Below are 13,104 nucleotides of genomic sequence, written 5' to 3' on the forward strand. Positions count from 1 at the left end.
AAGAAAAACTGGTAAATATCCCGTTGCCGGTCCCGGTCCGGTACGGGGGCGACACTGAGGGTTGCGATCCGTTGCCGGACATGGAAAAAAGACAAAAAAATAATAATAATAAATATATATTTAAAAGATATATGAAAATATAATTTTAGAAAGAAATATAAAAAAGGCCATAGAAAATATTTTTTAAAAGAACTGAAAAAACTTAAATCCAAAATAGAGCATTGATACTATTATATGTCAGTTGTTGACTGAATTTAATTCTGCCAATGTTTATAGACCACCTACTAGATGCTTGGGACTCAGCAGTGGCCAGACCTACTAACCCCTACTTAACCCCAGCTGTCCCATTGCTCACAGATTCCGTTGGGTAAGAAGTTGAGGTAAATGAACAGTTAATTTACACATAAGAAAACACAGATAGTAAATCATGGCCGAGGAACATATATACCCTCATTGGCAATTACAGAAATTCAAATTAAAACAACTTGAAAGTACTGTCACACACCTATCAAACTAGCAAAAATAAATATAAAGGGTGAGTAAGACACTTGGCAGGGTCGTAGAGCAATGGGCACACCAGTGTCTTGCTGCTGGCACTGTAGATAGCTTCCATATGTGCAGAAAGTAATTGGCATCATGTGACAAAAGCTATAAAACTCTTTCCTCCCAGTGAACTGCTCTCAATTTGATGTTTCCTTTCTGAAAGATACCTCTAGGACATAATTCAAAATAGATAAACAGCAATTGCCACAAACATAGTCAAAACACTGGTATTTATAATAAGAAGAAAGTGGGGGAAAGAAACCAAAATGTCCAGTAGCAGGGAGAGACTACACTGTCCCTGCTGTACCAGCAGCTGGACCCCATCTAGCCAGGAAGAAGCAAGCCTGCCTCCTCAGCATCCGACACATTGCTGATCCCTGACCCCAGGACACCCTGCTGATCTGAGCCCCACGCAACATGCTCAGGAAGGCTTTTTTTAACCCACAGGCCTGTTGATTCTTCCACCCCCTTTTATCTCCCTGAGCTTCCTGTCTGTTTTATTCATAGCACTTAACAAAGTTTGGGGTTGTCTATCTGGGTGACTTGTTTAATGTCAATTCCTCCACTTGACTGGAAAGCTTCCTAATATCAGGGACCTTGGCTACTTTGCTCATCCTGTGTTTGCCCTTCAGTTTAGGGCCTGGAACAGTATTAAGAGATGATTGGATGGATGGATGGATGGATGGACAGATGGGCAGACAGGTGGATGGATAGATGTGTCAGTGGATGGTTGCATGGCTGGATAGGTGGATGAATGCATGCATGTATGCATGGATGGATAGGATGGGGGGTGGGAGGGTGGATGGATGGATGGATGGCTTGCTGGGCGAATGGTTGCATGGACAGGTAGGTGGTTGGGTGGATGGATGGATAGATGGATGGGTGGGTGCATAGTTGAAATTTTATATGTGCAGTTACCTCCCTTCTGTTTACATGGGAATTCATAGTTTAAAAAGTATTTGGCCAAACATTCTATTTTAATCTCTTACACAATCCTGTGAGGTAGAAGGTTTGTCTTTATTTAAAAGTTGAGGAAACTGAGGGTTCTCTCAACAGTAGGTTAAGTAACTTAGTAAACTGCAGACACAGTGTTTTTATTTCTTGCTCTTTCTCCCTCACATAGCTGTTGGCAAAATTCCAAAGTTGGAACTAGTGATGGGAGATTTCTTGTACATCTCCTATTTTTAAAAGGAATGACTGAAATACAGGAAAAAAGTACAATTTGGTTTTTTTTAAAACCTTCTATTCACCTGTTTCTAAGAATTTCAGTGAAGAAAAACTGGTAAATTTTACTAAGTGCCTTTTGGCATTCAGATGATTAAAAACAAGCACTGTTTCCCTTCTTTGACAGAGTGCTGTGGTTTTCCCCAAGTCACCACCATACTGTTTTCTTGATGTAGACCCTACCTGGCTGTAGAACTTAAATCTTTGGGTTTAGTTGTTGTATTCTATTTGACTTTGTTACAGTTTTTGCCTCCATGCACACACATGTAATTGGCCTAGAATTTTAATGGCCCTTGCGAAATAACTAGTTTTGACTCATAAAATGAAGTGAGTCCTTTATTAAGGAACCGTTTATGTAATGTAAGGACTATTTGTTCTTTGAAGGGTTTGGTTGAAAAAGACTTCTATTGAATTAGGAGCCTTTGGGGGATGATTCTTTAGTTATTTTTTATTTGTTTGTCTCATACGTAATTTTGTTTTCTATTCCTGGCCTAATTGTGTTTCCTTTCCTGCTCTCTCGGCTTCGCATCCTCAGAGGGCCAGGGCTAGTGTGTTATGTCTCACTTTTTCTTTTGTGCAACTGGGATCAGAGTTGTGTGTTCTCTTTTCCATTACTTGTGATGATTTCATTGTTCTAAAATATGTTCTGTTGTTGTGTATTGTTTTTCTCTCTTACCCAAGCATTATTTAAAGAAGTATGTTTTAATGTCCAAACAATTGGACATCTTTTAGTCTTCCTTTCATCACTGGTGTCTTCCTTTACTTTGCCTTTGTCGAGGCATAAGATATGTAGGATGAGGGATAATCTAGGTAGGAAGCTTGCCTTTTGAATCTACTTTTCCTTCATACCTCAGAATTCAATCAGTTTATATGGAAGGTTCATATCTACTTGAAGGCAATTCATTCTCTTGCCCCTACCATTTGGTGGTCTCCCACTGTTATTATAGAGCGTAGCTTTATAATTCCTCTATGCATTCTTTGCATATTTGATCTATCATATTCTGTTCATATTGCTCCTACATTTTTATGCTTTTTTCTTTTACCTATTTTGTCCTGTGTTGGAACCTAAAGATTTAGCATCCTTGCATTTTTTTGGTTGTAGTTGTTTGTCTTCTTTTGTACTGAGCTGCGTTGCTTATCTCCCCCAAGGCCTTTGCATTGCTCTGTGGGCTGTGTACTGGGTGGTGCATCCAAATTGCAATCCTGATTTGGCTGCCTTTGAACAGGTCACCTCTCTGAGGTCCTTTGTATGCAAATTGTGCTAACCTTACAGGGCTACCCTGAGGGCCCACTGAAACCGTGAGCCTAAGAGCACTTTGCTGCCCTGCGTGGAGTTGCCCTGAAGGTGTTACCAGCCATCGCAGCTCAGCTTCCAGACTGTTCACCTACAGAGTCTGGTCTTGACTGTGCCCTTGTAGGCACAGATTGTTACGTGTTGATTATTTAATGTGCTATCAGAATTTGTATCTTGTAAGTTATTTTTGTACTTACATTTCTCGTTTATCTGGTATCTATGGTAATGTTTCCTTTGTTATATATCATGTTGGCAGCTCCCCACTAATTCCAATATTTATAATATTTTTAGCAGACGTGCTTTTGTCAGACTGATTTCATGTTTTTCTCTCCTTCAGTTATTTAGTTAAGTAACCCTTCCAAGATGAGAAGGAAACTGTCCTCCTCTCTTTAGCTCGCCCCTCCTTGCTTCCTATGGGATTCATTCTCAAGTCATCTTTGAAGTTCTCCTTTTGTGTCGTACAGTCCTCGCAGGCTTCCCCTAACTCAATGGCTGGTTTTTTTGTTTGTTTGTTTGTTTGTTTTTTGTTTTTTTTCCCTTTTTGTCTTTTTTCGTGACCGGCAACAGATCGCAACCCTCGGTGTCGCGCCCGCACCGGACCGAGACCGGCAATGGGATCGCAACCCTCGGTGCTGCCCCCGCACCTCGCTCAGCCAGTGAGCGGCCGGTCTGTATGTGGGATCCGAACCCTCAGCGGGAGCACCGCCGCGCTTCCCAAGCAGCGCACTGTAGCAGTGCGCCACCGGGCCGGCCCCTGAATGGCTGGTTTTACTGTCATTCTCATGACCTGTTTTTATTATATTTCTAACCTGCTTTTCTCAACAGGCATTGTTTAGACTTTCAAGAATCTGTTTCTTTCTTTTCCTCTCTTAATCTGTGGGCCTCTGTCGATGGAATGTTCTGGTTCTCAGGTCTTGACTTCTCCCATCTTCACTGCAACAAAGTACCCAGAACTGGGTGGCGTAAAACACAGAAGTATATTCTCTCACAGTTCTGGAGGCCAGAAGTCCGACCCCGAGGTGACAGCAGGTTGGTGCTCCCCCAGAGGTTCTGAGGCAACACCTGCTCACCTCTCACAGCGTCTGGGGACCTTGGCATCCCACAGCCTGCAGATGCATCACTCCAGTCACACGGCTGTCGTTCCCCTGTGTGTCCTCACATCGTCTTCCCACTGAACGTGTCTGCATCTGTGTTCAAATTTCTCCTTCATTATAAGGACACCAGTCATATTGGATGAGGGCCCGCCCTGAAGACCTTAACTTGATTACCTCCATAAAGAACCTCCTTCCACCTGCGGTACCAAGGTCTAGGCCTTCTGTATGTCTTTTTGGAGGGACACACTTCAACCCATCCCACCATCCTTGTAGCCATCGCTCCCTTGCCCTGGCCTGCATCCACCCACCATGGGCAGCTGTGTGTGCCAGGTACATGACCCTGCAAGGTCTGGTGTTCTTCCCATCCTTCCGTTGGAAATGTCCCCTTTCTCCTAGAGCACCTGTCTCTGCCAGAGTTAGGAAGCTGGACACCTTAGCTTTTTGTCCAGCTGTCTGGTCCCAATCCTGAGGACCTGGTGTGTCTTTGTGAGCCCTGCAGAGGGCCTTCTTTGATGTGGCATCACAAAGATTGTGTGGCAACTTTTCCTCGGCCTGCTGCTGGGCTGACTGCCATGCTTTCCCCAAGGCTCCCCATGGAGCCTTTGCAGGACCACCAGCCAGAAGAAACCCTGGATCCAGAAGTGACCTAGACATCATCTGGTCCAAATCACTTATTTAACAGATTTAAAACCAACAATCACAAGGTGAAGGGTGACTCAATTATGAATTATGCACAGATTAGGAAGAAGCCTGTGTGGCTGGGTTTGAATTGGAAGCATCAGAGAATGCCCTCACATTAGTCCCATTAATGTACCAAGAAGCAGTGACACCCCAGTAGTGATGAGCACACCTAATATGCAGATCTTGGCTCCTAAATACCAATTTTTGCTAAAGGGAATCAGGGCTGATTCCAGGGGTTGAGCTTGGAAAGTGCAAGAGGAGACTGGGATATCTTGTTTTGCCAGGAAGTAAGGAAAAGCCCCAAAACTGACAGGGATATGTCACAGGAACACAGGAGCCCCTTGAGGGACTGACCAAATTGGAGGTGACTTGGGCATCAAAAGAAATAATGATAATAATGAGCTATGATACTTGGAATAAAAAGAGAATCCATGAGTCCATAGTGATACTTACAGGGGAGAGAGAAGGATGCTCTTCTGTACAGAAGAATGCCAGGTAATAAATGTAGAAAAAATGGTAGTTTTAGAAAAATCAGCACTCTGCAACTGCCCTTGTACTTATTGATTCAGGCCATGATCAACAACAGATACTAAACCCACTAGATGAAATGATGTAGACACACAATATTCATGTGGTATCAGAATATTACACCACAGATTGCTTATTAGTCACAAAAGGTTAAACATGTTTACAAAGAAGAGATCTGACAGACCCTCCCTTAACCAGGCATCCAACTGGGCCTCACCAGTAGTAGGGTCACCTGACATCAGGTGCCCCCTGGTGGGGTTTGGTGGAAGGATTCATCATTGTCATGTTTCCAAAATTGCCTAGCTCAGGTCTAAACTTTAGGAAGCAATTGAGTACATTCAGATTATTCTACGAGACAACTAGAAAGACTTGAAAAACTGCAGTGGCAGTGTCAAAAAGACATTAAAAGGTATGAGGACTCTTCTAAGGTAAAGAAAGGTAAAGGGACGTGACAGCTAAATGCAGTGCGTGATTCCTGAGGGGCTCCTGCATCAGCACACAAAGAAGTTATAAAAGATATTTCTGGCATAACTGGGGATATCCAAACATGAACTGTGGACTTGATAATATCATATTGATGTTATTTGAGAGGGTGTAGACCCAGCCTTTCCCATCTCCAGGATTTAGCAAAGGAGGAGATAAAGCCAAGGCACATACCGCCATCTAGTGGCCAGATAAGGACATCTGTCACATGCTGCCAGTTTTGAAGGCCAACTTATCCCATATTACTGGTGCCTTTCCCACAGTCTCTTCCCGGTTGCTGCATTTTCCCATTTGCAAAGCACTAATTTTTGTTTACATTTCTGCCCCTCTAATTTTCCAATACGGATTCCCAGTTGCTTTGGAAAACCAGACCAAAAGCAGATTTCCTCTCTGCAGAAACCTAATTCAGCCCAAATCCTTTGATAATCAGAAAGAAAGAGAAAAGTCCTACTCCTATGTATTTAACAGATCCCTTTTACTGCCCCACACCAGCAAACCTCTGCCTTTCTGACTCCCTTTTGTGGAAATAAACAAGGACCAGCCAAATGAGAAAAGCAAAGGCTATTTATGCTGGACTTGTTGTAGCCAGGGTATCAACCACTATCATCTCCATGGGGCAGAGACACCAAGGCAGGCAGAGGAGTAGGACAGCTTTATAGTGAGACAGAGAGGAGGCTGCAGGTGTGCTCTGATTGGTGGCTGTCAGTATGGGGAAGATGGAGGCGGGCTCTCCACAAGTCAGACATCCTGTGGGGTTGGATAAGGATGCATACTTAGCTTTCTCTGGTTGGTCCTAGATTGAAAGTAGGGACAAAAATTAGGGAAGTTGTCTGTTATTAACCAGGTCCTGGGCATTTTGGACTGATGGTTACAGAAGTTATTGTTTAGCTTTCTGGATTGTTTCTAGAGGTAACAACCTGGCCTGCAGGTTGACTTACAGTAGGCTGGCTTCCTGGTCTATTTATTATAGATAAGGGGGAGGGTTTCCTGGGCAGGTTGCTGCAGGTTGTGGGTCAAAGTTCTGTTTTTGTATATCATGTGGCCTTTGTTCGTTTGTATAGTCAGTCTCTCACACTGGGAGCAGCTTGTCCACAAAGCACCCTGGCAGGCTGCAGGCGGCTGCAGGCAGCAGCTACTCTGATCGCAGAGAAGACAGCCTTGAAGGGAGGTCAGAGACCTAGGTTGGGGTCCTCAGCCTTCTTCGTCAGTCTGGGGGGGTTGCTCCACCCTCTGGAGGCTGGAGGGTGATTGCTCGAGCCTGGCGCAGATTACGTGGAAGATGCCGGCACAGGTGGGATAAGATGGACATGGTCCCAACATTTTGGGACTCCATCTGGGGCAGGCACACAGACTCACACTTGAACAAATCATTGCTTTATTCTAAGCCCACATGGGCTCAGTGTCCACATGTGCTTTTCCCTCTTCTCCAACACCAGGCGCTTCATGTGAAATGGTCCCATCTCCGGTTGCCCTGGGTGGATCTAGACTGGCTCATAGACATCTCCTGCCAAATCACGGAACTCGATCTTTCTGCTAACTGCCTGGCGTCCCTCCCCTCGGTCATCCCCTGGGGGCTCATCAACCTCCAGAAGCTGAACCTCTCGGACAACCAGCTGGGGGAGCTGCCTGGAGTGCAGTCATCAGACGAAATTATCTGTTCCAGGTGGGCTTCTGGGGGTGGTGAATGGCCTCTCTGTGCCCCAGCTGCTGCCATTGTCCCCCTGCACTTGCTCCCAGGTTGTATTTTGTGTTTTTGAAAACAAATTTCTGGCTAAAATGAGAGAAGGAAGTCCTGCCCACCCTTATGCAAGCTCTCAGGAACAAGCTGCCCTTCGCAGGTGAACACAGAGAGGTCTAGGAAGATGGTTTGTCTGGGTCAACGCTGCATGGGTTGTGCAGAACCACTTGCTCGAGATGCCCGTCTAAGTTCTGCACAGGAATCAGGAGGGCAGTTGAAGGCTTTCTCGGTTGGTGGGAACAGTGGGGTCCAGAGGCATCAGCTTTTACTCCTCCTGGGGAGAGTGGGAGGCGCCTCAGAGAAAGGTTTACCTCCGCAGGACTCTGGCAGCACGTGGACAGTGTGGGCAGCCCCTGTCTGCTTTTTCGGGAGGCCTTGGAAAGAGGCCTGAGCCTTCCCCCTAAGGTTGCATGGGAAGGGGAGGGACTGTACTTCACCGATTTCTTTAGGATACATACCTGCAAGGCCTCATTCTATAAAGGATTTGAGGTGATTTCAAAAGTTAGAGCCCCAAGTAAGTAAGAGGGAAGAGTGTTGGAGGAGCCAGGGGGTCAGCAGTAACCTATGGGCCTCATAGGGAGAATGGGAACAAAGTCTTCACACCAATCTCTTAATCGGCAAGTGCCATCCAAGTGGGAGATTTATCCTGGGCCAGATGGATGGGTCTGAGAGGTTGAAAGCTTTCAGGGCACGAGCTCATTCTGCCATCACATGCCTACGAAAGGTTTTCATCCCTGTTGGGCAGCGGGACCAGGGCCCATCAAAGAGAGATTCGATTTTCTTTATCTACATAGGACGTGGTTGCAGTTTTTCAAATGAATAAAAATCATATGTAGTACATCTTCAGTGCACTCTAACCTTGTGCAGAGAGAAAAAATACACCTCCTTATTTACAAAAGAAAAAGAAAAAAATGTAAAAGTGGTGTCTTACCTCTTTCTTCTGATGCCTTGACTTCCTTCTTCCCCACCCCCAGGCTGCTTGAAATTGACATTTCCAGCAACAAGTTGTCCCACCTCCCTCCTGGATTCTTGCACCTTTCCAAACTTCAAAAACTGACAGCTTCAAAAAATTGTTTAGAAAAATTGTTTGAAGAAGAAAGTGGTAGGTTTTAACCTCAGTGACCTGATTTGATGAGTCGTTTTCTTCTGGATAGGGATAGTTTCACCAATTCATACTTTTTTTTCCCCCTAGCCACTAACTGGATTGGTTTGCGGAAGCTGCAGGAGCTTGATATATCTGACAATAAGTTGACAGAACTCCCTGCTTGTTTCCTTCATTCTTTCAAGTCACTCAGTTGTCTGAATGTCTCCAGAAACAACCTGAAGGTGTTTCCAGATCCCTGGGCCTGCCCTTTGGTTAGTATCATACTGAAAATCAAGAAAGCCACAGTCAACTCTGCATCTCACGTTAACCTCATAGAGTCCTCTCAGGTTCTTTCACTCTGTGCCCTCAGCAGCCAAGCTGGGTAGCAGGGTTGTCCCACTCTGCAAACGAGCCGTGTAATTCAGCAGGCTGCAAGGCTGGGTGTCTCTCTCAGGCAGGTAACTCACCTGAAAGCCAGCCCGCCTGGCTCTCAGCTCCAGAGCCACACAGTAACACCCAAGGGATCTTTCCACAGTGACAGCTTGCACCTGGCACAGGATGACTTCTGCCCAAAAAAAGGGGGATTCGTTTCTTTAGGACGGGTAGAAAATAAGAATAAGAAATAATCTGTATTCACAGTACTGCTGATTAAATTGTGTTTTTGTTTCTTGGAAATTTTGCTTGTTTAAACAGATGGAACAGCATAAAGAATATTTGTGTTTTACTGCTGTTGGTTTTAAACCAGAAAATTCTCCATCGCTAGCATTAACATTTTTCATGTGACCATCTGTATGTGGGAAACTGGCTTCTTTCTAGAGCACGGCCCTGAATCATTCCATTATTTACAAGGACAATGGGCTGGATGTTCTGGAATGAGAGAAAAGGACTGTGAGCCCCTTTTTTCTCCCCCAGGAAACTCCATTCCTGTCTCCTCTTTGGAGTAGGAGAACAGGAAAACGGAGTGTGTCACCTCCGAACTAAACCAAATCATTTACAGAGCCTTACTGTAATGGACTTATTCTTAGCATCAAGTTTGCAAACAGTCTTATAGGCCCCACCGCATTTAAAGAGCTAATGTTATTTATTTCTCATCAAACTCCTAGAAATGTTGTAAAGCATCCAAAAATGCCCTGGAATCTCTGCCAGACAAAATGGCTGTCTTTTGGAAAAATCACCTCAAGGATGTGGATTTTTCAGAAAACACACTCAGAGAAGTTCCCCTGGGACTTTTTCAGCTTGATGTAAGTCTAACAGCACTTTATTTCTCTTTTTCGGCTTTGGTGAAGAATCACTCCACATTGCCATGAAATCCACGTGCTTTTCCTGAGACAAGTCAGAAAAAAAGTGACGGAAGAGTTCAGCTGTCACAGTGCGTGTAGTCACGAGGGAAGGTGGGGGTGTGCGAGACGGAGCCAGCCCCATCAGGGTGGCGGGACTGCGGGTTTGTGTCCCCCAAGGCTTTCTCTGATGCTGAGGCTCAGACCTTTCCCCAAGCCCCGTGTCCACCCCAGCACGGGCACGTTCTCACTTTAGGTCGTCCTTGGGCTGCAGGTGGATAAGATCATATTCATTGCCTAGAGCCCATGGCCAGCCGAGAACAGGGGGCTGATACATGTTTGCTGACGGCATCGGGGCAGCTCCACTAGAGCCAGTGGTGGGCACATTGGTGGGCCACACTGCCCGGGCAGAGTGACCAGGACATAGCACACAGGCTTCAGCCCCCAGTCCTTCAAAGCCCCTGCCCAGGCCCTCCACGAGCTCTCCTCCAAGGCCTGGTGCAGCTTCCTGGGTTCAGGGATCCCCAAAGTCCCCTTCCACATGCATATTCTCAGAGAGGAAGAGCCACCAAGTCATAGGCCCCTGGACAAACATGGGGCAAAGAAAGGGACCCAGGCCATGCACCCTGCCAAGGGAAAAGGGCCATGCAGGGGGGCATTGCAGGGTGAGGACCCTCCTCCTCCTGCCCACAGGATACACCTGGCCACACATCCTTGTTCACTGCCCTGGTACCCTGTTCTGAGTCTGTTTTCTCTTATTTCGCACCAACCAGCAGACTTGGTCTCCCAGTTCCCACTGCAGCGCAAAAGCAGCGAGTCAGGAGGGCTCCGTGGGAGTCACGCCTGCTCACGGTCTACCACCCTGGTTCTGATGGTGGGTGGCCGCATCAGCCCCTTCAACGAGGGGGAGACGAAAGCACGTGGAGTCTGGAGTGTAACGTGAGGCTACAGGCAGCTTGTCAGCCCTCCAGAGGCCACCCCAGTTATGGCCAGGATAGCGGGTATCTGTGGTGATGTCATTAAAAAAGGTTACAGTGTGTCTCATGTGATGTGTAAAACACATTGCAAGTCCAAGGGTAGAGCCTTGCCCCATCTCTGGTTGCCCTGCAGGGTCTGCGTGCAGGAGGGCCAAGGGCCGAGGGTTAGCCACCAGTGAGGGGTGCCCGAGGCACACCCGTGGGCCTGGAGGTGTCCCAGCCAGGACCCTGTGCTGGGCAGCAGAGGGCGTGCGGCTGGGGTGTGTCACCTCTGTGTCTCTCCCGCCCTGGCCCTGGGCTGCCTAAGCATTGTGCTGCTTCCCCCCGGTGGTGACCCTGTGCCCTCCAGGGCCGTCAGAGTCGGCTGCTGTTCCCAGGAGAGGCCCATTGATAATCGTCACTGTTAAGAATCCTAAACACTGTGAAAAACGCGGACTCCTTTCATTCCAGCATAATTGCCTGTCGTTGATTTTGAGGGAAGATTGTCTATAGATAAATCGTTCCATCTGCTCTGTTTGATATAACTTCGTGAGTTTTGAAAGACTATTGAGCCTGCACACAATTGGGGTCTCTGCAAAGGTGAATTGGCTGTGTCTTTTGGCTGCACTGCGTGAGGGAGCTAACCAGCTTTCCTTTCCGCCTCTCCTCCCCCTCAGTGTCTGACGCCCTCTTTGCCTCTCTGTCCCTACTGCCTTCTCTTGCAGGCCCTCTTGTTCTTGAGGTTACAGGGAAACCAGCTGGTGACACTTCCACCTCAGGAGAAGTGGACCTGCAGACAGCTCAAAACCCTGGATCTCTCCAGAAACCAACTGGGCAAGTAAGCAGGGGGTCTCTGTATCCCTGGCAAGTTCCAAAATGTGTGTGTAACCGCAGCTGAGCAGATCTTTGCGATGGTGGTTGCATGGGTCTGCTGGGGATGGGGGCTTACACGACAGAAATTACTGTCTCACAGCTCCGGAGTCTGGAAATCCGAGATGAGGGTGTGAGTCGGTTGGTTTCTCCTGAGGCCTCTCTCCTTGGCCTGTAGATGGCATCTGCTCCCTGTGTCCTCACATGGTCGTCCCTCTGTGTGTGTCTGCGTCCTAATCTCTTCTTATAAGGACACAGTCAGATTGGATTAGGCCTTACCCTAATGACCTCATTTTAACATAGTCATCTCTTTAAAGACCCTGTCTCTAAATGCAATCACATTCTGAGGTACTTGGTGTTGGGACTTCAACATATGGATTTGGGAGAGGGACACAATTCAGCCCATAACGGTGCCCTTTCATTTCTAATTTTTAAAGGCTGGAGAATCTTGTCTCTCACTTTAGCCTAAACTGTAATTCTGTTCAAAAGTCTTTGCCAGTCACCAAGTATATAGATAGAATGTACATAGATAATACCCACCCCAAAGCCTTCCAATGAAAGGTGGCAGACAAGCTGGGCATGAGCCCAGTCAGCCCTTGGGCCCTGGAGGTCAGCCATCCCTGTTCATCTGCTGGAGGCCACTTCAGCAGTGTCTCAGTAGAATTTGCACCCCAAACAGAGCTTACATGGGGAGCAGCATAAAATGTCACGGCTACTGGAATGTGCAGTTGTGCCAGGCACTTAAGGCTCCCACCTGCCCAAAGTGGAAAAGCTCGAGAATGGAAACCACCAGTCATGCCAGTTAGGTCATCTTCTCTGAACATTTTTCCTGAAAGACTCCTGAGTTACATGTACCTACGTAATGTGTACCGGTTACACGTAAACTGTAGGGGGTCCAGACACCTGCCATGAGATTTCCTCCCTTCTCCCTGGTTCAGAGTTATATGGTCACAGCCAAAATAGTAATGTCTTTCTCATGCTAGCCTCAAATTTCTACTTTTTTTCCCCCTGACAGAAATGAAGATGGACTTAAAACAAAGCGTATTTCCTTTTTCACCACCAGAGGCCGCCAGCGTGCAGGGACAGAGGCAGGTGTGTGTTGCTAGGGGAGATGCTGGGGCTGGAGGATTAGTCGGATGGCTACTCCACCAAAGGGGGGGTCACTGTTATATTGGGATTTCCCCTTCAGTGCCCTGCTGGAATGCTAGAGATGTCCATGTTCCACCGAAAAACCTACGAGTAAACCGTGCCCATTACTCATGTTACATGGACAACATGCAAGTATCCCGAAGACCTGGTTTCCTATTTGGGGTCCTGTGATACCAACAGTCA

At 46.8% G+C, this 13,104-nt stretch overlaps 1 protein-coding gene across 1 annotated transcript in view; it reads left to right on the forward strand.

Moving 5' to 3' along the window:
- Nucleotides 1–13,104, forward strand: part of LRRK1 (leucine-rich repeat kinase 1) — an 85,628-nt gene that overhangs the window by 24,236 nt on the left and 48,288 nt on the right. The window contains exons 5-10 of the mRNA XM_008571020.1: nt 7,284–7,510; nt 8,560–8,687; nt 8,778–8,941; nt 9,773–9,910; nt 11,628–11,740; nt 12,788–12,864. Coding sequence (XP_008569242.1) covers nt 7,284–7,510; nt 8,560–8,687; nt 8,778–8,941; nt 9,773–9,910; nt 11,628–11,740; nt 12,788–12,864 — 847 coding nt within the window. The remainder of the gene's footprint in view (nt 1–7,283; nt 7,511–8,559; nt 8,688–8,777; nt 8,942–9,772; nt 9,911–11,627; nt 11,741–12,787; nt 12,865–13,104) is intronic.

This window comes from Galeopterus variegatus, unplaced genomic scaffold (genome assembly GCF_000696425.1).
Source record: "Galeopterus variegatus unplaced genomic scaffold, G_variegatus-3.0.2 Scaffold36, whole genome shotgun sequence".
In the NCBI taxonomy this organism is placed as follows: Eukaryota; Metazoa; Chordata; class Mammalia; order Dermoptera; family Cynocephalidae; genus Galeopterus; species Galeopterus variegatus.